Source organism: Oreochromis aureus, linkage group 18, assembly GCF_013358895.1.
Source record: "Oreochromis aureus strain Israel breed Guangdong linkage group 18, ZZ_aureus, whole genome shotgun sequence".
NCBI lineage: Eukaryota > Metazoa > Chordata > Actinopteri > Cichliformes > Cichlidae > Oreochromis > Oreochromis aureus.
The window spans coordinates 23,048,290-23,075,067 of NC_052959.1; the positions used below are offsets into that span (position 1 = coordinate 23,048,290).

Here is a 26,778-nt window from a genome sequence, read left to right on the forward strand (position 1 = left end):
TTTAAGGAACTTTTGTAAGGAAATATTGTCACAGATAACACGCTGAGATAGGCTCCATTAGAATGAATGAATAGGTGAATGATACCAAGACATGAAACATAAATATACAACATATGTTTTGGGCCCTTTCTGATATCTTTTTTTGTGTTTGTGTGTCAAATTTGCATCAAACAAACGTTAATATTAGACAACGATAACATGAATACACACAAAATGCAGTTGATGATTTTATTTATTAAGGGGGAAAAAGCCGTCCACGCATACCCCGCCTTGTGTGGAAAAGTATTTGCCTCCTCTTGTTAAATCATACATTAACTGTGATTAACTAAAGCTTTTGGAAAGCTCAGCTCAGTTTTACTAGCCACACCCAGGTCTGATTACTGCCAGACCTGTTGAATCAAGAAATCACTTAAAGTATAACCTGTGTGGCAAAGGGAAGTAGGCTAAAAGGTTTCAGAATGCCGCGTTCTAAAGAAACTCAAGAACAGATGAGAAGAAAAGTTCTAAGTTCCAAGGTTTTGAAACCACATTGAGAGCCATTATCCACAACTCATCCAGGAGGTCACAAAAGAACCCAGAGCTTCATCTAAAGAACTGCAGGCCTCACTCATCTCAGTTATGATCAGTGTTGATGATTCAACAATAAGAAAGAAGATGGACAAAAATGTTTCAAGCCAAAAAAGAACAAAGGCTCGTCTCACATTTACCAAAAAACATCTGATAATCCCAAAGACTTTTGGGAAAATATTCTGACAAGTCAAAAGTTTTTGGAAGTTTTCTGTCTCGTTACATCGGGCAGAAAACATAAAACAGCATTTCATAAAAGAACATTATATCAACAGACAAACATGGTGGTGGTGGTGTGACAGTCTGGGGCTGCTTCTCTGCTTCAGGGCTGAGACGACGGAACCATCATTTCTGCTCTTTACCAGAAAACCCTGAAAGAGAATATCTGTCTCAAGTCTCAAAACAACAAGGAGTTTGTTTTGAAGCTGCCTACTCAAAGTCCAGACTTCTAATCCAATTGTGGTGCTTTGGCACGACCTCAAACAGACCCGTCATACCTGAAAGCCCTCCAATCTGGCTGAATTAAAGACATCCTGTAAAGAAGAGTGGGCCAAAATTCCTCCACAGTGATGTGAAAGACTTATTGCCAGTTATCACAAATTGCATTTTTCAGTTCTTGTTGCCAAGGGTGCCAAAGGGCATAACCTGCTATTAGTTTTACAGGGCAATTACTTTATCACTAAGTAGGTTTGGATAGTTTTTTTCTTCCCAATTAAATGAAATAATCAGTTAAAAACCAGATTTTGTATTTGCTCAGTTTATCTTTGTCTAATATTAATGATCTGAAACATGCAAATGTGACAAATATGCAAACAAATAGGAAATCAGGAAGGGGGAAAATATTGTTTTTCTTCATCACTATAAAAATAAAAATGTTCCGCTCAGTTTGCACCGTTTCAGGATCAAATGAACACTCGGACTGATGCTTTTCGCCCAACAAATGCAAATGGCGCGCAGTAGAAACACATTACTTCAGACCAGGTGGAAGCCATTGCAAAGTGATACCGCACCTATTATGCATTGTTTAAGAAAGTAAAAGCTCAGGAATGAACTCTTATATCACCGCTGAAAGAGTTCCCTTTAAGAATTCCTTTCAGAGGACAAATTACAATTGCTAACACAACACTCGCTGCTCTTCTTCATGGAGTCGGCGCTGGTGTTGTAATTCACATGGCACTAAAAGGGACGCCGTGTCTTAAGGCCTGTTATCACCCGTGAGCTGAACCGTGTTTACAAAAGGCAGATCTGTAAATGAGTCATGTACTTCTAGCCGATCCGAGAAGTTTTGGCAATGCTTGAAGGACAATCTTGTCAGAGAGGATTAAGTTCTGAGGTAGAAGCTGATAAAAGATTGTGATGCAGGAGAAGGGGGAGTAGTATTTTAATGTCAGCGAAGAGAGGTGAGTATCAATCATAGTCGTATTATATCCTTCCTTCTGAGCAGATTAAGTGAACAGCAGGTGCCACATAAAAACAGCCATCAAAACCAGAGTAATATTTATATGATCTCCCATAAAGAGGCGCCGATGATTCTTTATTTGTGTCATTTATTTCCTTACAAGGAATTAAGCCATTCCTAGGAGGCCAGGGAAAATAAAAATCGCTTCAGCATTCCTATTTCAAGTATGAGACATTTACGAGCAGCATCCTCCTCCGGGATGGAAATGTTGTATAAATAAAGGAAAAATATCGGCCAGAATGAATGAGATGCAAAATGATGTGGAATTTTAGCCAAATGCACAAACCCAACCTAATGATCTAGCATGGTTTTCCATTCCTTTTATTATAAGTCTAGACACTAGACAAATGGCTTGTCTTTTTTCTCCGCGCTGATACCCAGGGAACGTTTGTCTGGTGACAAACACTTGTTTGTGTGCTGCAGTGCTCAGACAACAGTACCGACAGCAGAAAGCATCACAGATGTCGAGGAATTGTTTCATTATGCATGAGCCGCATTCAATTTTGTCTCTTTTTCCTCCTAAATTGTAACTACATCTGACTCCTTCTCACTACATGAAGTTTAGATGTTCAGATTTCCATATTTCAGAGCAGTTTAAGGATTTCTTTTCAAAGCATTCCACACATTTTAATTCTGGAAATTATATATAGTATATAAAGTATAATAAATATCATCCCTATACTTTTTGATAACAGATGTAAATGCAGCATTTCCTTAAAGCAGTTGTGATTTTATACCTAAACGCAAAAAACAGGAAGTCCATCATATACTCTTTTTTTAAGCTGTCCTTCTTCTATATTCCACAAGGTGGGGCTGTGAAACGAGAAGGATGTCTCACGTTCAGTGAAACTTTGAGGTGAAACCTCTATGGCAAAAAAAATAAATAAAAATAAAATAAGAGGCCACCTTGCCTCTGTAACTATTTAACAATAATAATATATAAATAACAAACCTTTTTATTATTTAAATCTGACGATCAATTCATTTAAATATAATAATCTACACCCCCTTATTTCACTTCAGTTGACGAGAAAAAGCTTACTCGGGTGAAAAATAACAGTCATTACTTCATTAGCAGATTAAATCTGCAGACTAAATATCTAGCAGCAACTTCCTGTATACAAGACAAACAAACTGTAGTTTAAAATTGGGATTCATCAGTTTAATTGTGACCCTAAAAAAGAACATTAATATCTTGGAGCTGAAGTGTGTCGTAAGCTCATTGCTTCCTCTGGACTTCCAGATCTACACCTTTCCTTTTTTCTTCCTCCCCTCCCTTTAATCCTCCACTATTCCATCAAATCCCACCACTCCCAGTGATCACCCCACCCCAAAGCCCCTACAAACACTCATGCACACTACAAACACTCACACACCCAGCATTGAAAAATAAACATCCCTGCACGCACAGGCCTTTTAATATCTGACTCAAATCAAAAGCATTTTAACTTAAAACACCTCTCCCCTGCCTGTTTAGTGTGTGAACTGTGAGAGAGCCTATAGTTTACAGATTGGAAGGTGTGGAGCGTATCCTTATCCAGATGGGAACCAATGACTAAATGGAACACTAAATAAACAAATAAATAAGAGCACCACAGCAAGTAGCACAGAGAGCATAAAGGAAGAATGCGGAGGCTGAGAAAACACTGTCAGCTTTACTGCCGATGCCTGACATATCTCTCAGCATGCTATCGGCAGCGTTAATGTTCATTGCTGAAGCTCGCCCAGCTCTCAGTGGCATCTCTGCAGCTACATTCCTTCAATGCGAACGACACACTTCAATAGCACCTGTCTGACAAAGTGAGGTAGGCTAACAGCCGAGTGTTCACTGCTTACAGAGACTCACACTGGAGGACATCACAAGCAGAAAACAGAACATCCCCTGTTCCATAAACTCACGCCAGCCTGCTCGCAGGATGGCCGTCATTATCTTCAGCAGCAGAGGCAGTGCCATCCAAGATCTGTTTAGAGACAAACGTTGCCAAATCAAGCCACCGTTTCCCCACTAGTGCCGTGGAATCAGCTCAATCCTGCAGCGGCCCAAGTGGATCTGGTTACGATATTCTGCCCCTCACTGTGATCATTTATGCCATATGCAATATAAGCTAATCACCAACTAAGGTCTTTTCTGAAACACAAAGTGTGCACAAGCATTTTTCAGTGATCCGCCATATGAATGTAATGAATTATTAATGATTATTTATGTTTTAAGCACTTAAATATTTATGGATGTGGAAGGCAAAATGAACATAAATTATGAATGAACAAGGAATGTACAACTGCATTTCTATGACTCATACACATCGATCTCTATGAGAAATGATTTATCCATGATCTAAAGTACCCAAACCCCCAAAACAAATCCTTTATAAATCAAGTAATTTAATTAAAAATATTAACGCCCAGTGTCTTAGAGTAAGCATACTGTTATACAGCCAAAAAGGGATTGTGCTAATGTGTCTTTGGAGAGTTCAGGGTTGCTCAGGAAGAGGAGAAACACCTGCGCGCTGCAGTTGTTCAGGCTGTTTGGGTTCTCCAGAGTCATCGCTGCATCCTCCGTGCCTCTATCTTCCTCTAAAACTGTCTGAATTCACCAACACACTGCAGCTGGACATGGGAGGGGGGTTGTAAAACTTTGGCATGTTTATTGTAGATCTTGTCAGTGCCGTTAGCAGCAACAGATGTCTTACATGCACTAACACTATTATCCCCCAAAACGCTAATGTTGACAGGAATATTCTGGGGTTTTCCCTTAAATCTGCAAACACAAACAATCATCAGTTTCGTGTGTGATGACTTTCTCCAGCATGCGGACAGCTGACAGTTTGCACAAGAAAGGTCCAAAAAGGCGACATTAAGGAGGGGAGGATTGTGGTTAAAATGGTTTAACTGAGCGTCGCTCAACATCTTCTTGGTTCGGTTTTACTTAGCTGTCGGCGGGAGGCTTCCCTTCTTTCAATTTGGACTTTAATTACCTCCCGCTGGCCTGAAGTCTAACCTTCTTTTAACGCTCCATGAAATCACACAAGGAAAAACAAATAGCTGTAATGATTATTTCTCTGAAAATGTCAAACCACGGTGCAGGAGTGTTACAGATTCCTCTAGATTAATCATACTTTGTGATCAAATGGGTGCCATGTGTCATTATGTAGTTTACATTTCTCACCAGTGTTGCTTTGATTAAGCAGCTATCAACAATTCTTTCCTGCAGGTCTTCCACTTCTCTGCTGCGGATGCATGTGCAGGCGCTTTGGTTTGACGTCCATTTGCTGAAGTGGTAAGTAGCGGAAATATCTGTTTATGTCAGAGGTACAGATTCTTTTTCAGTGCAGCTATAAACACTTTTTAGCACATTTTTGAGGGCGCAGTGTATGCGAAGCGATCAGGAAATTGCAGAAAGAAAACAATGTAAATACAACATGCATGAAGTTTTTCTCTTCACTCTGGTGGTAACTTGAGTGAGGAGCTGTCATTTCAAGGGCGAAATTCTTTATATTTCAGATCTAATTGCATCCAAATGTTTGAGGGTACTGTGTGTTTCATGTAACAGAGGCATGCACTTCTCTGCTATTCCTGAAGCTTGACTTTAAAATAAGAATTCTTTCAAAATACAAACTGTTGAAATCATTTCACCCCTACAGCTGTAGTAAATACAGTAAGTCTCACTCAAGCTCAAACATGCTTTGCTCGGCCAATTAAAACCCAAAGGGGGTTTTTTTGTTTTGTTTTTTTAACTCACAAATATACAAAAGTTTTCACTGACCGTAATCTCTAAGAACTGTCTCTGTTCAGCTCTAAACTCAGATAACTGAAGCCGACTCCTCGGTTAACTTCAAATACCTGCAATCACGGTTTACGGATGAGCTCCAAGAGGCGGCGTTGCCTCATTTAAACCCAGCAGAAACTTGTATAAGTTGTGGCGTCTGGAGTTTGCTGGGATTTGTGTCTCCTGGGTATAACAAGCACTTCATGCATGTATAACTCAGGAAGAGCTTTTCCTGCTTAATTTATTGGCTAGTCGGAGGATGAATAATGGTGACAACACATTAAATTTTAGATATCTTGCAGCCACGGTGAAATCCAGAGTATAAATTTTAAGCAAAACAAGCACACCTGACATACATTACCATGATTTCTGTCCACTACAGCCTCACTGCGCTGTTCATCATAATAAGTCAGAGCTGGCATCTGCTCACCATGCAGATACCTCAAACAAATACAGCTCTTGAATTACCTTCCCATGAGAGGTGTATTTCCAAAATAATACAGTATATACTACACTCGTGTTGCCACATGAGAAACCTTCTGACTTTAAGTTAAAGCCTAAATGACAGCACAGATGCTCATACAATATTGAGCAGAGTTTCAGGAACTGTTCTTAATTAGCTTCACTGATTAAACCACATTCCCTGTGGGAACTTTGTTACTGCATTCTCCGAGCTTTTTCCATGGTAATTTTTTTACCAATTCTAGCAGGAAAATCATCGGTAAACTGGAATAAAATAATGATGTTCCCTTTCCGTATCCCAATAAGTCATAGCAGTGAACCCATCAAATAAAAATAGTAACTGTTCTTTACCTACAGTAACATGAGACAATACCAATTAACACTAACCCTATATCCTACAAAGTTCCAGGACTCCACCATAGAAACCCAATGATGTTGGATTTTTACCCATATTCACTGATTCAAAACTCTGATATGTCAGATGATATTTTTTTCCTTTCAGGCAGACAAAACATAAACAGATTTTTCTAACATTTGTTTTAGTGCATGTAGTTACTAGCGAGCCCTTACCAACAATTACTTGTTGTCTAGTCTAGTTGTTTGTTTGTTGGGTTTATGGCTGTTGCTGCACAGTGTCCTCTGGTGGACAAACTATGCAACACCAACTCTGACAACTTAGCTGAAGGGTGTTTCTCCCGTCTCTCCTTTACTTTTTAAATGTTCATTTATTGGCTGTTATAAATGCAGGTACTGATATAGTAGTACATCAGTATAGAGTTATTATCAGCCTCAGTCGGGCTCTACTCCACCCATAAAGTACTCCTCCAAAATCCTCTCCTTGGATAGCAGCAATGTTTTGAGTGTGATTGCTGTTTTTAGATTGCTCCCCCAAATTTTTACCACAACCTGTGTCTATACAAACCCTGCATCTATTCCATTGTGTCAAAAAAGGGATCCTTCAACTTGGATTTCATTTTAAGTTGCAGGGAGTCAAAATGTGAGCGTGGCTGGGAAATTTCTACCTTTTCAGGGCTTTGTGTGCACAATCACAGGTATTCATGTATGTTGTGATAAATGAACTCCAAACTGAACTTAAGTTAACACTTACGAGACTATGCTGGCAGACACAGGAAACCTTGGAAAGACACGTATGGATGTGCCGTCCGGGAGGAGCTGGGCTGCATGTGCAACATGAATGGGCTGCAGGTACCATGCTACCAGCAGTGACAAAGCTAAACTAGAGAAAAATCAATCAGGTGGGATATGGAGTGCACGGCAGTCTATGTCCATCGTCTCCAGTGCTCCTACTGTCACTGTCTTCTGCACCAAAGCAGGTAAAATGGAGTCACAGTGGTTTATGCTTCCCATCAGGACAAATAGATACCGCTGAAGTTTAACTGATTTTGTGTTATACTGTGAAAATAAAGTGTTCCCTTAATTTTTTGAGCAGTGTATTATATGACCAAACATTAAAATGCTCACACTTAAAGCTCAGAGGGTTGGATTAAAGTTTGCTATAACATCTTAACAAAGACAAAGTTCACTTTTTAAACACAGCCTCACTAGAGACTTCTTTGAAATTACATCAGTTTGTTTGTAATTTCAAGTAAAAGCTCAGTAAATGCAAACATTACTCAGCCTATTGATGAAACAATTGAGCAAGAAAGCTTAATGCTTTATTTAAAGTAACTACATTGGAGGGTATACCCCACAGCTTAGTCTACTGATCGTCGCAGCCATTCAACTACAAGTTGTGGTAACGTGGATGCCTAAAACTTGTTGATAGTAATGTGCAGTGTAAACATTAGCACAAAGATGATACCTCGGTGAAACAAAATGTAATAGCTTCTAATTGTCTAATATTAGATTTTGTCACTGTAGACAAATGCTGTTCTTCTCATTTTCACAACTCTGAAAATATGCATGTAGGCTCAGAGACAATTCTGAAGTCTTGTCTTGTTTACTACATTTCAGCAGCTGTTCATGCAGTATTTAACTTGCAAGTTTAATTTTCCGTGGCAGAACATTGCAGGCACACCAGAGTGCAATTATAAATGCAAACAATGCCGCCCGCTAATACGGGATTCAAGGTATACAAAAGACTACAAGCCCTACCTTTCTGGATTCTTCCACTGAATACTGCTGTTTGGTGTCTGAGTCAAAGGGGGGCACAGCTCAGCTGAGAAGAGCCTACTATACATGAAAGTCTGGTACAGGATGGGGCTTCCAGGTCAAGCTCCAAGGGACTAAATTTAAACTAAAGGTACAGTATTTAGGGTTAGCTAAGTTATTACATATGTGGTATACGTTAACAAGACTGTCACTGACCAAATTTAACAAGCTAAGCTATTAGCTTAGCTAGTTAGCTATTTTAACAGTTTTTCTGCGTCGTTTTCAGTCTTGTACTGGAAGTAAAACCAAATCTGCACTTAGTATATTTTGTACTACTACTACTAAATATAATGCTTATTATGTTTCTTACTGTTTCTCATTCTAAACAGAAAACAAAGACATCAGTCAACATTTTGAAGTGAAAATGAAAATGTTAGGGGATTATTTATTTTACATCAGAAATCCTTAAGCTGTAAAATAAATAAAGGGCCCTTTATGTGAAAACCTTCCCATGAAAAAGGTTATGCCCATTCTGTAGATTATCCAGTATAACTGGACTGCTCTTTCTCGTGAATTCTCGTGTGCAATGTTTTCTGTTTGATTTTTCAATGCTACGAGCACAAACAAATTTATCTCCACCTACACTGTATTTAAGTGGAGGCAGATGTTGAGAAGCTGGGTAAATCTAAACCTAAACTTTCTGCTTTTCTAAATACTATCGGGTACTGACAAAATTTGTTTTGTTTTGTTTTAGTTACAGCACAGCGTTGAGATGAGCCTACTTTTTAAGGGTATTTCCCTGTAAGAAAATGCTCTTCAAGTGTTAAGAAAGCATTCTACTAAACCAAAAGCTGCATGGTGGTCAGGAAAAAAAGCAAGGTTGTTTACTTCTACCTGAAAAAGTTTACTTCTTGAGACAATGTTCTGGGCTTGGAGGGATGCATTTATGTATCTTAGAGAAAAACATTCCCTGAAGACTAGCTTGCTTATAAAGAATTGTGGGATTTCGCTGAGAGGATTATTTGATAGTGTTTTAAATTCTCCCCACATCAAAATCTCCTCTTGACTACTGTTTCTGCGGCACTCTGCCCCCAGGGTCTCCACTCCCAGTCAGTTACTACTGAAAACTGTAAAACAGGTCTCAAATTTACAGTTTAGCTTATTTCTAGTTGGTTAAACGGTTTCTCAGACTGGAGTAAACAATGGATCTTGCTGGGGATTATGTTGTCCCTCAGATTAACACGTCTGAATTATGATGTTGTTTTTTAATGGCAGGATGGTGTTTGATGCGTTTTTAATACTCTTTTGTTTAGTTTTTGTGAAGTGCTTTTGGAATGTGTTGACAAAAGACAACATTACAACCACAGTGTTTCATATTGAGATGAAGACCAGCCTTCCTTTGTTTAATTTCTAAATCTCAATAACTGAAAGTAAATACCTTCACAGGCAGTACAATGTTTGCTGTTTCGTTACTCCCTGTCACAAATAGACTGTCTGGGTGAAAGCTCTGTGGGCTGCCTCGCTATTGCTGTTCAGGACCACAGAGCTGCTATAACAGATTACAGTGCTGTGAAAAAATATCTGACTCCTTCAGATTTTGTAGTTCTTTTGCATATTTGTCACACTTACAGGTTTGAGATCATCAAATAAATTTTAATATTAGAAAGATGATAACATTCAAAAATTGTTTAATGATCTCAAACATTGTAATAGTAGACAAGTCTGTGCATTATTATCCCGGTACTCTGGCTTCCTCCCACAGTTTAAAGACATACAGTTAGTAGGGTTAGATTAACTGGTGATTCTGCATTGCTCATAGGTGTGAATGTGCATGTGAATGATTGTCTGTTTTTTGTGTTACCCTGCGACAGGCTGGTGACTTGTACAGGGTCTACCCCACCTCTTGTTTTATGGTTGCTGGGATGGGCTCCAGCCCTCCCGCAACCCTGAATTGGATACATGTCAGAGAATAAATGGATGGGCAAAGATAACCCAAGTACATACAAAATGCATAGAAAGGCTTACAAAGCCATTTCTAAGTCTTTGGGATTCTAAGGACCTTCGATGATACCCATTATCCACAAATGGAGAAAACTTTGTGCATTGGTGAACCTTCCCCAGAGTGGCTGGCCAACCAAAATTACTCCTTAAGCACAAGACTTGGGAAAAAAAAACCCAAAAAACTTTGTTCACTGACCAGACAAAAGTGCGACTTTTTGGAGGGTTTGTGTAAAACTAGCACAGCATTTTATAAAAAGTCATCATCCCTAAAACACGATGCTACTCATGTGATGATCTGGGGCTGCTCCACTGAGCTCCACTCAGGGCTTAGACGACTTGGTGTAATTGATGAAACCATGAACTTTGCTCCCTACCACAAAATCCTGAAGGAGAATGTCCAGCCGTCATTTCATAAAGCTCAAGCACATTCGGTTTGATTCAGCAAGACAATAATCTGAACATATCAGCAAGTTCACCTCTGAATGGCTCAAAAGAACAAAAGGAAGGTTTTGGAGTGGCCAAGTCAAAGTCCAGACCTAGATTTGATTGAGATGCTCTGGCACGATGTTAAACAGACCACAAAAACCCTCCCATGTGGCTGAATTAAAACAATTAAAACAACAACAAAAAAAGTGGGCCAAAAATTCCTTCACAGTGATACGAAAAACTCATTGCCAGTTATCATAAATTCTTGATTGTAGTTCTTGCTGCCAAGGGTGGCACAACCACTCATTAGGTTTAGGGAGCAATTTACTTCAACATTGGGCAGGAAGGTTTGTATAGCTTTTTTTCCCTTAATAAATGAAATGATCATTTAAAAACAGAGTTGTTTTTTTTTTTTGCTTCACAGAGTACTGTATACACTATCATGACAGTGGCGCTGGATATTTAATCTGCTAGTTTATTTCTTGTAATATGATCATAAGCCAATCCTGCCTTCACCAAAGACGTCACCTTCTGTTTGAAATTTCCGCAATTATCAAGAGGATGATACATTGAAAGTTTATTGTTTTATTTATTTTCTATTTTAAATACAATCTGAGTACAGAATATTTGACACCCCCAAAATCAGTGACTTGGGAGAAACGATAAACATCCATACGTCTGAAATTATATTTATTCAGCAGTCAGTATAGAATGTAAGATAAACATTTTTTGGCACAGTTTCTTAATGATGATAAGCTGTCCCATTTCTGTGTGGTAATCTAAATAAATATGCAAAACCATAATTTATTTCCCAAATAAATACAATAAGAACAACAAAAAAAGATGCACCGCATCTCCATTTCACCTTCCCGGAAAAAAAAAAAAAAGTCAAAAGGAAAATAACAGACAGACATAATGTGTTTTTACTTCAGGCAGTTGCTATGGGTTCAAACCAAATAAAAATCGGCGAAGGTGAAAAAGATGCTTAATGAGTCATTTCAACAGCTTTTTCTCCCCTAAAGTCAACCAGGCAATACAACAAAGGAGGCATTTGAAGGGCCAGTGGAAGGCTGTACTGTGGGTTCTGGATTGGAAAAGGTTACATGGTTTTATGGAGAGGTGCGAACATCACTTCAGATCCCAGCGTCTACTTTGCCAAGTTTTTAGTTTTTCACTAAAAACCATTTTTCTCTTTTACACCTGCTTCTCAGATTAGCTAATGACCGTGTAAGTAAACGTTCACAAATGACACCCAGAGACAAAAATGAAATGGGTTATATCACCGGCAACTTGATATGTGCGATGTTTATGAATTTAACTTTGTGGATTTGACTTGGTGTGTTATGTCAATTATTTGGGGAAAATAATTCCTGAAAATTATGGGTAATTGCATATTTTAGACTGGGGTGTTTTGAGAAAGTAGAACTCAAGAGAGCAGATGTGTGAAATGTTTAAATTGCTCTGTTGCTGTTATTGAACACAAAAGCGACATACACTGGAGTTTTTTAACGTGGGTATAAAACCTGGAGCTATAGAAAATGATTTTCTTGCATTAGCAAATTCTAATCAGTAACACTTTTTTCTTTTACCTGTGTAATAACACTGCAGTTAGTAACATTGCATAGAAGTAGGGAACCAAAGTCATGGCCTGTAATAACAGCACGCTTTAAGCCAGATCACAAAACATTATAATCAGGCCAAGAGGCTGAAGTGTCCTGTGATTAACACCGGTGGGAATGAAGTCCAGTTACAGCACTGATCTGGTCCCCTACAGCTTATAAATCATGAATCTGTTTCATTTACTACTACTGAAATATGACATCACAAACAAAACCTTGCTACATTGTTGTTACACCACAGTTTACAGTGTTACTACATGGATAGAAAAGATAAAAACTTGTGATTTAAGCAGCCATAGTCTGCCTTTGTACAGGTCAAGTCTTGCTGTCCACGTGACACTGTCTCAGCTTGTGAAGACTGATGGTCAAATGCCAGAGTCTATCTGTCCAACAAAAAAAAATAAAATTATTTATTTTTTTAAAAAGCTGCTTTGGAGCATCCAGGAACATATTCACATCTTCCTCTCATTGAGTTTATACTCCATAGATTTTCTGTTAACAGCATCCATGACTCTTCCATCAGAGAGTGAGAGCAGCATAAAGAAGTCCATATCTCTGGGTCATACACATCCGCAGTTCTTTGCAGATACGTTGTGTATGTTCAGATAGCGGCTGGGGTTTACTGTTGTGTCCAGGACGGTAAAGTGCTCAAATGCAGTCGGTCGGCAGCAGGGCTGAATGCTAACTTTGTCCTTGCGGCCCTTCTCTCTGAAGCCCACTGTCATCATGTGCTTCATGACCATGTCATAGTTTTCCCGGTGTTTATCGCATTTGCCACTGCAGTAGCGCAGCAGCACCGTCTCTTCGCTCTTATATTTGAGACCCAGTTCATTCACTTTCACTTCGAGCTCCCTGACGGAGCACAGCTTGCGCTTTCGGGCCCTTTTAGTCCTGCGGCCCTGGGTCTCAGCAAGCCGCCGGCTCTTCCTTCGCTTCCTTTCTAGCAAGGTTCCGACCACGTGCTGAAGCTCGCCCTCGGTGAAGCTCTGCAGCATCATGGTAACTGAAAAAAAAGGGGGAATAAATCAACAGAAAGTGTTATTGACAGGTCACGAGGGGGGATTATCTGGTTTCTTTGTAATTTTGTGTCTAACATTTTCAACAATCAGAAATGTCAACAGAACAGATGGCTCACACAGATAATGCACTGAAGTTGGCATGGAAATCAAAGGCAGGTGCAAACAGAGGACCACAAAAAATGTTATCTATCATAACAGCTACAAACTATCCTTATCAGCGCTGGCTAAACAGAAAGTGTTTAAGTTCCACAGAGCGAGGTTTGTTCATGAATGTCTGTCACTGTTGCCATGTGAGGTAAAAAAAAGACCATCATGTCTAAGAGTCTGGAGAGGTTCTGTGGAGAACCGGTGAACTATGACTGGTGCTAACTGACATCGGTGTGTGAACAGTAAAACCTGCTCTGTAAGCAACAGAGTCAGGTGCTGAGTGTTTTGTCGGAACCCTTTCACATGCTTGTGAGGATGAAAGCAACAGCTTATCTTACACTCTGAGAGGAAAGATTTCATGTCGTCTGTTGAGCGTTTCCTCCGATGCAGATCACCCATCTGTTGGGGCACTGGCCTTGATTCTGAAGAGGGCGATGATGATGATGGCGGCGAGGTCTTGGATGCTGATTTTAATAATGAAGACGGTCTCGACGAGGGTGAAGATGGATATTTTGTGTTAAGCTTGAACTGTCTGATGGTGGCCATGTTTCTAATGAGGATGGTGGACAGGGCTGCAGCACAGAGCATGAAGGCAAAAGTAGCACCTTTCCATAACTTCATCTTAGAACGTGGAGGAGCATTGAAACTCTGCGGAGACAGCGAGAGAGAAGCAAAGTGTGCAACATCAGACATGTTTAAACAGTCACGCCTTCAGCCATGTACTTTTGAACTTGTCACGTTAAAGCACAGACACATCAGTGTCGAAACTGCTATATCTACCACCATCACATTTCTGCGACCTTTCCACGAATCTACTTCTCTCGAGTGAGGCTTCTGCAGCGGAGCTTTTAATTTACCACTGGTTTACTTTCTCTGATTCTGCTACCAGCTCATTCTCACTATAAGTGAGGTCATGATCCATGAGCTCGACATCACTCGCTGACACCCAAGAATGCAGATGTGTGTTTAAAGTTGTATCACTGCAGCCTGGGAGAGTGAAAAAAGTAGAAAAAAGGAAAAAACACCACGACTGCCATTCCTTATTTGAGCTGAAGGCAAACGGGATGCAACCCCTGCAAACCTGCAGAAAATTTGTGCATTTTGATGAGAATGAGCATCTGAGCCGCCTCCACCCCCGTTTTCTAAAGCCTCCCCAAAAATCCTTTGAAAAGAGGGAAAACACATTCCTTCCTTTACAATGTCTCAACCACACCTATTTGGAATTCTATGTATGATAGAACGTGCAAGCGTGTATACCCCTTTATCTGACACCGCCCCTCCCTTCCAACAGATGCAGCAACACTGCAGCCACAAAACTCAATTTGGAGGACTTATGTGCCATGTTTTCTTTTTTCCCTTAATGTCAAACCACTGGTATGTTTTTTTTACAAGCTCACTGCTTTGTTTTCTTCGCATCATGTCACCAATGAGCAAAACATTCCCCCAGAGTCGGAAATGGTACACTGGCAGCGACTAACAGCAAATCCAGAACAGCTTTACAAAGTGCTTTGCCAGACCGGATTCTGCAGGGGAACGTATGCAGGCAGCCGGATTGTTTACCGTGAGAAAACATGTTGCATGGTTGCCCAGTTTTTTATAGAAACAAAACTCTAAAATAAGTGTTTTCTCTAAAAGTCAGCAACTCCTATAGATCACATGACAGAGAAAAAAACAGTAGGAGCATTGCAGTTTTTTCATGGTGGTTGAAATATAGGCGAATTCCCTGCACTCCTCTGCATCTGAGTGATTCGGACAACGCATATGGAAAATAGAAAGGGACTGTGCGCATGAGCTGCAGTGGTGCAAACAGCATATAAACAGGTATAACCAGTCATATCAGCCAAAGCTTGAGTCATCACTCATAATTCCATATGTGTTTGACGTGGTAAGCGGCTTCTGCACAATGAAGGGGTACGACGACAATCATTTGAAAGTCAAACATTTCACCTAACAACCTCAATTGACACACAGTCCTCGTAAATCAAACATGGAGGTGGCGTGGTAGCTGTGGCCGAACGTTACTCACTGACTGGCCATATGTCTGACGCTTGTTTCTCGCCTGCGAAGGCCTCAGAAGTTATATATGGAGGCCTAAATGGGAACGTTTTCATTTTGTTTCTGTTGGTTCGACCCCAAACCCTAACGGCACAGAGCTCGGTCCACCGGCCATTAACTTGTTGAATTCTCATTTTTAAATGAAGCCGTTTTCTACTCTACACAGCTAAGGATGAGAGCTTTGTTTTCCTATGCTATTAATAGGCCAATTCGGGGCAGTTATTAATCCATGGAGTTAGCGATTTCACATGGCAGAGATGCATCGGTGTCCTCAGCCTCCGTGGCTCCGTGGCTCATCCTGATAAAACAATTACCTCGTAAAGAACAGATGAGTCTTCCACTGTCTCTGCCACTGGATGGAGATTCATCATCAAGCACTGATCTCATGTCCCTGAAGACACTTTGATTGTCATAATTGCACCACTCAGAAACACATTAGTCACATCTGCAGTCAATTGGCGCCAATAAAAGTGCCAAGGATCACACTGCAGCTTGTTCAGATGTTCACGGATGATTAATCAGCACAGACATTTAATATGTGTAACTGGCCCCCACCGCTGTGGACATAAATACACACTTACTGATAGAGAGAAGGGGCACCTGCGTTTTCTAGGGAGAGCAATGGATACGTAAATGAGTAGCTGACTTCCTGAGGACAAATGCTGCCTTTTTTTCCCCCTAGCAAACAGAGACGAGCAGTAATGCAGAGAGGATATAGTGGAAGCCCTGAGGACTCTGTAGCAGAAGGAAAACTCATCCTCAAACAGAGGTATAAAAGTGCAGATGACTCGCAAAAACAACTAAACCAGCTCCCACACAACATGTCTGGTCCTCGCAAAGCATCATGATATGCCCATGCATGCTCCAGTGTGTGCATATGAAGGCCGGTTGATTGTGTGAGGCCCACAACAAAGGGATAAAATCTTCTATTTACGACGAGAAAACAGTCTGAAGCCATGGAAACGGCCGGAAATGAGGATTTTGTGATTCTACAGAGTGTGGGAGTGATAGCACACCTGACATTTGCTCTGGGCCATATGTCACCTGAAGAGCTACCAGCAGAGAGAAAACAGTCCCAGAAGGCTTTTAACGTGTCTGAGGCAAACCATGAAAGTGAACTGTTCATCCAGAAATGCTTAAGTCTGTCAAAGCCATTCCCGAGACATTATGTATTCTCTAACGCATGCATGCACGCATGGCGCAGTTGGAGGCCGATCTGCAGCGATCAACTGAGCTCTTGTTGATGATCTGAAAGATCGCATTCTTTCAAATGACACAAGAAAATCGACGTTTTTAGGGGAATAATTGGGTCAGTGGCCTTGGTGCTTCTAAGCTGGTGGTAATGTAATTATATAGCAGCATGGCACCCGTGTCCTCCCCTCCCTCTCTTGCCAGAAGGAGACACTCAACAGAATGCCACAGCCTACGGATGAAGTAGAGATCTGTCAAAATGGGGATAAGCGGCGTTTGCGGTTTTTACTTTTGAATGAAGACAGCAGATAGGGGGGCTTTCCTGTCAGCCAGTCTGGATCGAGACCAGTGAGACACGGTCATTGTGACAGAAGATCACAGAACGGCAAAAATGAAGAGCGTCTTTGTGCTGGAAAAAAAAGAAGCAGATACCAACTTCAATGTCTCACCATGCAGCAGCATTTGTTCCTATATATTCTCTAAATACAGCCTCTTCTGTTTCACCCTCTCTCCCCTCTCTCTCTGTGACTCATACATACCATAAACACACACGTACAGCAGTTGCGTGGTTTCACTCTTCCCCAATCATCTGACGCATGCTTGTCTAGAAATTTAGACAAAGTACAACCTTCATTGTTGGCCAGACACCCACTTCACTTCTATGGTGTACACATGCTAAAATCAGCAGCTCCATCACATAAGACTAGATTATCTTTCTTACATCTTCTTGCTGTTTCCTGATATCAAGAAATCTCTGCAGGTCTAACCACAGTGTGTTTGCCACTGCATAAACATGAGGCCTGTACCTACAGAACACTGTTAATGCACCGTGAGTTGCAGCTTCGCTGGAGCCATGTGACCGGCCGTCTCTGTATTACTCTGAACACACCCCGTAAATACCTGCACTCGTAAGATAACAGTAGCAAACCAAAGAGTGGGAAAGGCACCTACTATGTTGCTGCAAAGAAACAACGTGCTTTTTGGAGTCCTAGAGAGGCCTTGTCTTGTCTTTTCCCTCTTAAGTGACCATCAGGAGACCTGGGGACAGCTAGAGAGTGCTTGGGGAGGTAATAGGGACATATTCCAAAGATCAGGGCGGGATTACCACTAATGCCTGCCGGCTTTATCTGCAGTCACGTGGGTTAACACCTGGCTGCAGTGTTGGTGGCAGAGCACAGGTCTCGCTGTGTGTGTGTGTGTCCGTATTAATCCGTCAGACACCTCTAGCTCAGAGGTTAGGCCAGCATGCAAGGTCCACAGAGAATGAGCACCTGCAGGCTCTTCCACCACTAAATCCCAACCTGCCTACAAAATGCCAGAATAATGAAGAAGAAAAGTGACAAACTTGGTGAGTCATCTCTGTTGTGGTGACACCAGGGTGGGCTAAGAGGTTGTAAAATAAAGTGGGATTTCAGAGCCAGGATTGGCTGTTCTATATCCGGCCCCGGTTCTAATGCAACCAAAAAAAGCCTGTGCTGTAATTTTGCTGGTAGCCACATCGGTTGGCTCGTGCTCTGTCACTCAGAAACCATGGGATCATTAAAACAAGCCTGTTCCTTGTTAGCTAGAAAGCTGATGCTCATTATTGAGAAAAAAGAGGAGTTTGTGAGCAATGCCGAAAAAGTTGTGACAATTTTTGGTCACATTCTTTGAATTTTAGACACGATTCTGGTATCCTTTTTCGTCCACTGGATTTGGGTAAGTGGCTTAAAAAGTTTCAATTTTATTTTAGAAGGCCTACTATCAGGTCCCCCGGATTAGATACGGATTAATCCAGTGACCCAACGGCTTAGCACGAAATCGCACAACTCATACCTATTGCTGTTAAAGCAGGATTATTGAGGAGTGAGGTGAAGGTAGATTTAAAGATGCACATTTGACACCTGTCTCAGTATTTCTGGCCTGTGCTGTTATGGGAGGAGAGAGTCCAAGTGCAGTGCAGACATTACATTTGAATCACCCTTTTGATGTGAAGCGATTGCATTATTCTTGGCAGAGAAACACAACGTTGCCTCGTTATTTTTTTTATGTGCGTCTCAGCTACTTTCTAAAGAGTCTATTCCGGCTCTTAATCTGTCTCTGTCGGATCCTCTTTTAGCACAACAACATCACCTCTAAACCCATGTTAAACATGTTGATGTTGCTTTTACAAAAGGCTGGCGGCCATCTGGCACACACTGAATACCACTTTCGAGTATGACCCACGCCAGCAAGCACAAGCAAGTACAAACATCCGAAATATGTTGAGATTTTACATTTATTGACCATACTTTCTTCAGGCAAGCAGTGTCTGCATTGTATGCATGCAGCACGTATGTACTGAGGCAATGAGGAATAGTTCATGTGTTCAGCTTCCCCATCAGTTTACACTAGTTATGAGCAGCTTTGGGAGGTTATGAAAGTTGAACAGCTCAACTGACTTTAGGCTTAACCTCTATCCCTCCTCTCGGAGCACAGCCAGATACAGTATAATCTCCATGTATGATATGGGCTTAGTGCAAAAGCGATCATCAGTTCAGTAAAAAATGCCAAGGATGAGCGTCATCAAGCGCCTCTATTGTGATCCTGATCTTCTTAATTATTTAAATTCTTAAAGGTGCGGAAATCCCTGAAATGATTAATACAAAAAAATAATTAGCCAAAGTCCCAGTTTCTTATCAAGTCGAAGTAGGGAACTAAGTTTTGTTAAAGGAAAACCAGCGTGTATTTGGAGTGCACTTATGCTTTAGAATGAGGCAAACCACCATGTTGGACAAATGACAGGAAAAGAAAAATATTCCTCCCTCGCAAAATAAACTCTTCTGAGTGTTGAGAGGTTGCAAGAAAATCAGAGTGCTAATTTATTTTTCTTTTTGCTCTTCCAACAACACGGGATACCCCCTTTTGCGACCAGTGAGCGGTTACTGCTCTGCAAGCATTTTGTGACAGGCCGTAGTGCGCTATTGTCATGTGGCTCTACCAAGGATCCACTTATCGACACGGATAACGTGTGTTTTCTGCCACCCCAGCACTTGGAGAGCCATCTCTGTCAGCAGCACCTAACGCCTTCCTCATAAGCTGCTGGCTTAGACTAACAAAAGAAGATGTGGTGTCCTTACCGTTCGGCCGGCTAATCCAGACTTAGCTGTGTGGCGTCGTCTTCAGCTGACCTCCACGGGCGAGTGCTGGCTGGGTAAGTCCATCATCATCACAGGCGAGGAGTGAGGACAGTACTCCTGCTTGTTTTCTAAAAATCATCACAACTCCCTGTGCCTGCAAGTAGGGGAGGTGTCCTGACTTGATTCAAGTCAAGGGTGTATTATTCTTCTATCATATTTGCACTTCCATAGAAATCTTTTACGTTGCAAAGATCAGAATCAGCATTCCTCTGAATATAAGCATGCATTTCATGGCATTCAGCCTGATCCATCCAAAAAGAGGAGAGCTGGATGTTTAGAGAAGCCACTGAGTGGTCAGTTTTACTTCAGAAAACTCATGTCTTCATGCTTCCCCATACAGAACTGGTGGTCTTCTTTGCAAACTTGAACCTTAAAATGGGAGAACAGAACAGAACCAGGGTACGGTGGCATGTAATAAGCAGATCTTACAGATTTCTTTACTTTTATCACATCTGTTGTGAATTTCTGTGAATTTCCATCGCCTTATGATTATTTTTTCTCCAAGGAATAACACTGATGAAGGATAATGTACATTTCCTTACCCTTTTTTTTTTTTTCCAGCAGCAGGTCTCCTCTTCAGCTCAAGCAAGAACAACTCTGCGGGTCGTGAAGATGAGTTAGGGTGAGGAGGGAGAGTGTAGTTACCGTAAGTGGAGCACAGAGCTTCTCCGATGCCTCTGAATGCCTTCCCCTTCAACTCATGCTCCTCCTCCTCCATAGTTGTGCTTGTGGGCCGAGTCGGATTACTCCTGACATGATAATCTCTCTCCAGAAGCACTAAAGGATGCTTTGGCCTGAGTAAAGGCTTACATTTACCTTCTGCCGCAAGAGAGCGTGCCATCTTAAGCAGGCAATTGGTAATAGCCTCAAATGGGCAGATCAGTGCAGTTTAGCGGGGTCTGCTAAAACGAGTGTCTTTCAATCTTTTAGTGGGAATTAAGAAAGTTCACAATTGGTTTAAAGGGGGCTAAGACAACATAAACTCAGAGTAAACAGAATTATCACAGCAGAGGTATTTCATGATAACCCAATCTACAGTTGGCTGGAGATAAACCCATTGATGTTGTTGTTCAGGATCACGTCCACATCCCCTCCAATACAGTATTTTAGCCTTGAGCGGCAAATGAGGAGCAGATGGTTGTGTTTTTGGAAGGTATCAGGCGCTCCAGACTGTAATCTAAATAAATACCCTATCCACAGGGGGAAATGCGTCAGGTGTGTGGGGTCAGCGATGTATAAACAAAGGGCGATCAGTCGGGAGACAACTGAGGGGGATACGCGAAGCCTCACAGGTGCTGTCGTGGAGCGGGTTGCATTAACCTACAGGTAAACAGAATGTATGATCCAGAATCGTTTCTGGAGATGGTGAAATAAAGCAGCACAGTAATAAAGCCAGCTCACCAACAGGAAACTAATTATTTGCTAACAAATATCTCATTCTCACAACATGAGTCATTCAGATTTCCTCAGGCCAAATTATACACAAATCAAAGCTCCACTAGAGGGGCGGAGATGTGGCCAAGTGTGAACTTTTTAGGACTTAAAATTCCTTCATCGTTGCGTGGGACAAACCAAAGGAATCTTTGCCCAAAGCTTTGTGTCGTTTGTGTATCAACAGATATTCTAAGGTTGTTATCACAGTGACCTGAAGGGGTAGATTTTTCTTTTAGCGCAAAAGTTAAGGCACAACCCTTAGCAACTTGGAGAAAAGCAACAGAATAAATGAAGAGCGGAAAAAAGAAAACGTCTTTTCATTACAGTCAGCAGGTGCAAAATATTATTATTACACTAACTTATTTAACAGACATCTCAATAACTGGCCTGAACAGCCTATGTAAAGACATAATGACTTCCACTTAGCAGGGAATATTGTGCTTTTCCAGCTTCAAAAGGGAGCTATCAGCACACAGACATTTCCTGACATCGGACAGAAACATGCCTACTCTGTACATATTGTTCACAGATGTGTAAAGTTTTCATAGACCTGCCTCAGCTGCAGTATAAACCCAACAGCTGTTAATTGCTAAATCAAGCTAGATACAGTACGGGTGAAAGGCTTGATCTGTATACAACAAAACGTCTCGCTCAAAAAGTTAAGATTACATTAGTCACGAAGACGGTCTGACACATGAGAATACTCGAGGGGGGGGGGCAACATAGCATGTTTCCAATTTCAATATGATAGAATTCCATACACATTGTGATTGAATCTTTTCCACTAGGCGTGGATAAGTGAAGAAACACATTTTGTTTAGTTTTGGGCAAGATTTTAAGGAAGCCCTCAATCAGTAACACTATAAACAGACCATTCCAGTTGAGGTGTCATTAGAAAGGCTGGAAATAAGGCACAAATGTTGCTACTACGCACGTCTTGCACAAGACGTGGTTTGATGATTGGACAAGTAACCTTTCGCCAAATGTCATCTCGGCGAGTGGAAAACTGCTTTTTAGAGAACCAAAATCTAAACAGGGATCTGTGGAAAAAGATGCACTCAGACAATGAGGGCCTTTTATGAGTGTTTCATGTTGAAAGACAAGCCTTCTGTCTAAGAGAAAGCGGTAAAAAGGTAAATCCATCCCTGCCAGAGAACAAATATACAATACAATTTGCAGTTGTGACCAGACAGGCTGAGGCCCCAGAGGTGCAGAGGCCACTCAGGTTTCAAAAGAGGTGTGTACAGACTCTGAGACATTTTTATTCCAGCTCTTAAAATCCAGAGTTTGGGTTAAAATTTTGAACTTCCTGCTAAAATTTATTCTATTCAATTTAGTTTTATTTATATACCGCCAAATCACGATAATAAAGATTCCAGGTGCTTTGTATTGTAAGGTAAAGACCCTGAAATGTACTGAATTCTATGTACATGCTGCATTTGCAGTGTGTGTGAACAAGTGTGAACATGGCTAAATGCTGCCCCCATTTGTCAGTGGTTTATAACTACACAACACCCCGAATTAACAAGGTCTCAACAATCAAGATGCAAACATTTAAAGAGCGTGTGTTGTTTATTGCAAAGCAAATATTTTGGTTTCTCAGCTTTTAATTCAAAACATTTTTTTAACTAAATCTGTTAATGTCACTGTTTCCCAGGGAGGTCGAGCTGTTCCCGGTGCCTCGCTCTGAACTGAAAACCACTGGTGCCATCCGGCCCAAAGGGCTGACGTATTACCCTCTGCATCGAGCTGGGTGCGCTCGGCTGCCCGGTCGCTTTGCGGTTCAATTTAAGGGCCGCTAATTTACGCTTGAGCACCCACGGGCTCTGGGAAATTTCTTTATCGCAATCTCCAGAGTTCCACGTCATCCTACTGTCATTATGATTCCAACCAGGGAAGGATTGGCCATTGCAGCTGCTGAAAATCGGGTCAACATTCTGCGGTGCAGGGTTATCCGTGGACGCTTTGGGCTGATGTGTGTCTGGAGGTTCATCAAAAAACGCAGTGGGTAAAGAATTCTCCTCCTGGACTAAGTTCTCTGGGATTTCAGGTGGATTTTCCTCCTTCTCGGGAAGGACTTGGCTTGCTTCTTCTTGGGATTTGTCCTCAGTGAAGTGATGCATTGACTGGAATCCCATAGGTACAACACACATGCCCTTCCCATTAGACTTCTCCTCTTCTGCTTTCAGGGCACTGTAGGCCTTACGAACTGTCTCCAAACTGTCAAACTTGATCACCGCACATAAGTGCTGGCCAAGCTGCTTGTGACGTTTCCCGTAGCACTGCAGGTCTGCAGGAAGCTCCCTTCCAGGTGGCAGAATCTGGACTGAAGTAACTCTGCCGTAAATGCTGAACTTTTGGAGCACATTCTCTGAGAGCTCAGCGGCCTCCGGGCCTCGGGCTGCACCGTCTTCACTGCTTTGCTCCTCGAAAAAGTTCCAGGCGAGTAGGAGCTTGCTGGTGGGGGAACACATCAGCCATTTGGGAAGCGGCTCTATGCGCCTCACTTTGGTGGACTCATCATTCACCTCCAGAAGGTCTGAGTACAATGCTCCCACCAGAGTCATGTGCCAGTTTTTGGTCAGGGTCCTTATCTGTGGCAAACACGGGCAACCTCAGATTGGTTCACATTTTACTGGATTGTTTTCATTCAAACTGCTGGAATGTAAACACCACAGAAAGCACACCAAATGTTTTTTGTGTTTTGTACCTTTTTCAAAGAACTGAGAAGCTTGAGACTGACGAAACCCTGCTTGTTCTTCTGCACATGTTTGAGCAGGAAGCCGTCCTCTGCCAGGTGGCTGTCAGAGAAGAGCTCCTCCAAATGGGTTTTGATCTTCAAACACAGCACATCACCTTCACAGTCATCTTCACTTTGGAAGCGCAGTTGATCAGATCTGTGACGAATGATTCGTAATCAGCAAGCAACTTCAAGAGAAACATTTCAGATTTGTCATTTTTAGATTTCCTTACCTAATCAGATTGCTCATGGTGTGTCGTAAGGATTGTGATAGCAGAGCAATAAACTGTTGTCTTTGCTATTTCCTTGTAAATTAAAGGCAGCTGTAGCTAACACGGAATCAAGCAACTGTTCATATGAGCACAACAGACTCATTTGGTTTCTAAGGAATCCAAAAACAACATTTTGTAAAATGCTATAGCTGAAATTCCACATTACAAAATTAACTTCCACCAGCAACAACAAAACATTTAAAAACAAAAGAGAGCAAAAAAACTTAAACAAAACAAAATCCCAAAATGAAACAAAAAAACCCATCATGAAGACAAACTGTTTGTTGCTATAAAAAAATATTACCAGGGCTACAATCAAGGGCATCTGTGCACAACAGAAAAACCAGCAGTTAATCAGTATTACTATCAGCACTTAAATCATTAGAGATGTGAATTTAAAGCAGTTCGGAGTTAAAAGTGCACAATCGAATCAAAAGGAAAATTATGATGCCGTCTGACTTTCAAAAAATAAAATAGATATAGCAGCACATTGTAAACAGCAACAAAAATGATCCTTTAAATCCAAGCTCGTGTGCTTTTGTCTTAAGCTCATTCATCCTTTTTAGCGTGTGCCTGCTACTACATGCTGAAAGCAACAACAGATCCATCACTCACACGAGATGGTTTATTTCCATGTTTTAGTCAACAAACTTGATTAATTATAAATATAAAACCCTTTGCAGGCTGTTCTTCAGCTCCACTCACCCCCCCGGCCCCCCATCTTATTGTTATGAGGCATCAGCAGGTGGTGATTTAGCAGTCCGTGTGGGCTTCTAGTGAGGAGGGGAAAAGGAGATGTCGGGGTGTTCCGAGCACATCCGCTGACATGGATATAAACTGGATATACACACGTGTGTTAAGATTATAAAGTGTTAGCTTGAAATTGTCTGCACTGTGTAAAAATTCGAAACTTCAACAACCGCTTCATCAAAACTCATCATTACTCAAATACGAGTGACAGCAGCATTTCCATGACAACAGGAGCAAACAACCACCAAACTGTTATTAGGTCTTGGGTGAAAAAAATCACTCCCTCAGTGACTCATTTCCTGTATCCCTCCAAGGTATGCAGCAAATTGAGCTTTCAGGCACTGATGAATCAATGTGATCTTGAATCATCACTGACACTCAGATGTGTTGCACCTCTGATTGCAAACAGAAGGACCTGTTCGTGACATGGACACTCGTCTTTTCCTCCACTACGAAGGAAAAAAATACTTGTAAAGGTGGAAAGGGTAAATGCAGAGCTCAAGACAGTATAAACAGAGGGTTTTACCACACTGAAGCACAAGTAAACAATTGCTGATCATTCCCAATCAGACCGGTTAAGGTGGACAGAAACAGGTCAATAGAAAAATGTGACACGATCCATTTGAACAGAGCACTCCAAACCAGCAGTCAAAACAGCAGTTCCTCCACTGGCCGCCTGAGGCTCCCTCCAAAAGCCCCGGGGAAATCAAACCCTCTTGACTGTCGTGCTGAGATGTCAAACTTCTGAGCAAAAGTAGTTTTAATTTCAACATGTTTTTCCATTTTCTTCTGCTTATCCGATTCAGGGTTGCAGGGATGCTGGAGCCCATCCCAGCTGTCAAGGGGTGAGATGCAGGGTACACCCTGGACAGGTCACCAGTCTGTCGCAGGGTTAATACAGAGAGATAGACAACTATTCACACACACACCTATGGGCAGTTTAAAACCACAAAGTAACCTAACCTCATGCATGTGTTTGTCAGGCTGGATTCAAACCCAGGACCTTGTTGCTGTAAGGGGACAGTGTCAAAAACCTAACAGTGTGTCTTCTCCTTAAAACTCACATGTTTACATTTTTTTAAAGATTGAAAGTTTTTATATTTATGCCAACAGAGGCCGTAGCTGCTCGCTGTGTGCTAGCCTCTCCTCTGCTAATTCGACAGTGAAATTAATTCTTCGACTGTGTTTGAGGCGTTGGTCCTTTTTCATGGAATTAAAACAACATGGCCTGCTATGTAGCTCATTTTACTAACAGCACTTCCAAGAAGTTTCTCAAGTTTCTATGAGTGAAGTACTAGAATCAGTCTGTGAGAGAACCAAGGTGCTAAACAGGGTTCCTAGTGGTCATGGCTAAAATGCTAGAGATGAGGCTTCTCAGGGAGTTACTGGTCATGTCCTACTTTTATAAACAGTTTATGCTATAAATCAGATGAACAATACACAGAGTTAATCTGAAAATTTGCTAAACACTGAATGACTACTCTTATATAACATTTATTCACTAGTCATCACTAAAATGGGCTTTGGACACTTAATAATAACCATTTTGTCATTGACAGCTGCAGTGAAGTGCAAAAGTCAGTAAAATGTGGCACATTAA

General features: G+C 41.3%; 2 protein-coding genes and 1 long non-coding RNA gene across 4 annotated transcripts; all 3 read right to left on the reverse strand.

Moving 5' to 3' along the window:
- On the reverse strand, positions 1–5,910 carry LOC120434346. The gene is made up of 3 exons (XR_005609059.1): positions 5,790–5,910; positions 5,193–5,295; positions 1–938 (listed from the first exon to the last, which is right to left on the reverse strand). It is a non-coding gene; the product is annotated as an uncharacterized LOC120434346 (long non-coding RNA).
- A 5,448-nt stretch (positions 5,911–11,358) lies between these two features.
- LOC116313454 (neurturin-like) lies at positions 11,359–20,060 on the reverse strand. 2 transcript variants are annotated; one of them, XM_031731159.2, is made up of 3 exons: positions 19,923–20,060; positions 13,917–14,226; positions 11,467–13,415 (listed from the first exon to the last, which is right to left on the reverse strand). In XM_031731159.2, exons 2-3 carry the CDS (start codon positions 14,197–14,199, stop codon positions 12,973–12,975), a joined length of 726 nt encoding a protein of 241 aa, XP_031587019.1. In that variant the 5' UTR covers positions 14,200–14,226; positions 19,923–20,060; the 3' UTR covers positions 11,467–12,972. The 2 variants fall into 2 exon arrangements, with proteins under 2 accessions (XP_039458159.1, XP_031587019.1); XM_039602225.1 differs by lacking the exon at positions 19,923–20,060 and having other exon boundaries at positions 11,359–13,415; positions 13,917–19,915.
- Positions 20,061–22,981: 2,921 nt separating this feature from the next.
- On the reverse strand, positions 22,982–24,618 carry larp6b (La ribonucleoprotein 6, translational regulator b). Its single transcript, XM_031731089.2, has 3 exons — positions 24,390–24,618; positions 24,127–24,313; positions 22,982–24,010 (listed from the first exon to the last, which is right to left on the reverse strand). Exons 1-3 carry the CDS (start codon positions 24,404–24,406, stop codon positions 23,060–23,062), a joined length of 1,155 nt encoding a protein of 384 aa, XP_031586949.2. The 5' UTR covers positions 24,407–24,618; the 3' UTR covers positions 22,982–23,059.
- Between the last annotated feature and the right edge of the window lie 2,160 nt (positions 24,619–26,778).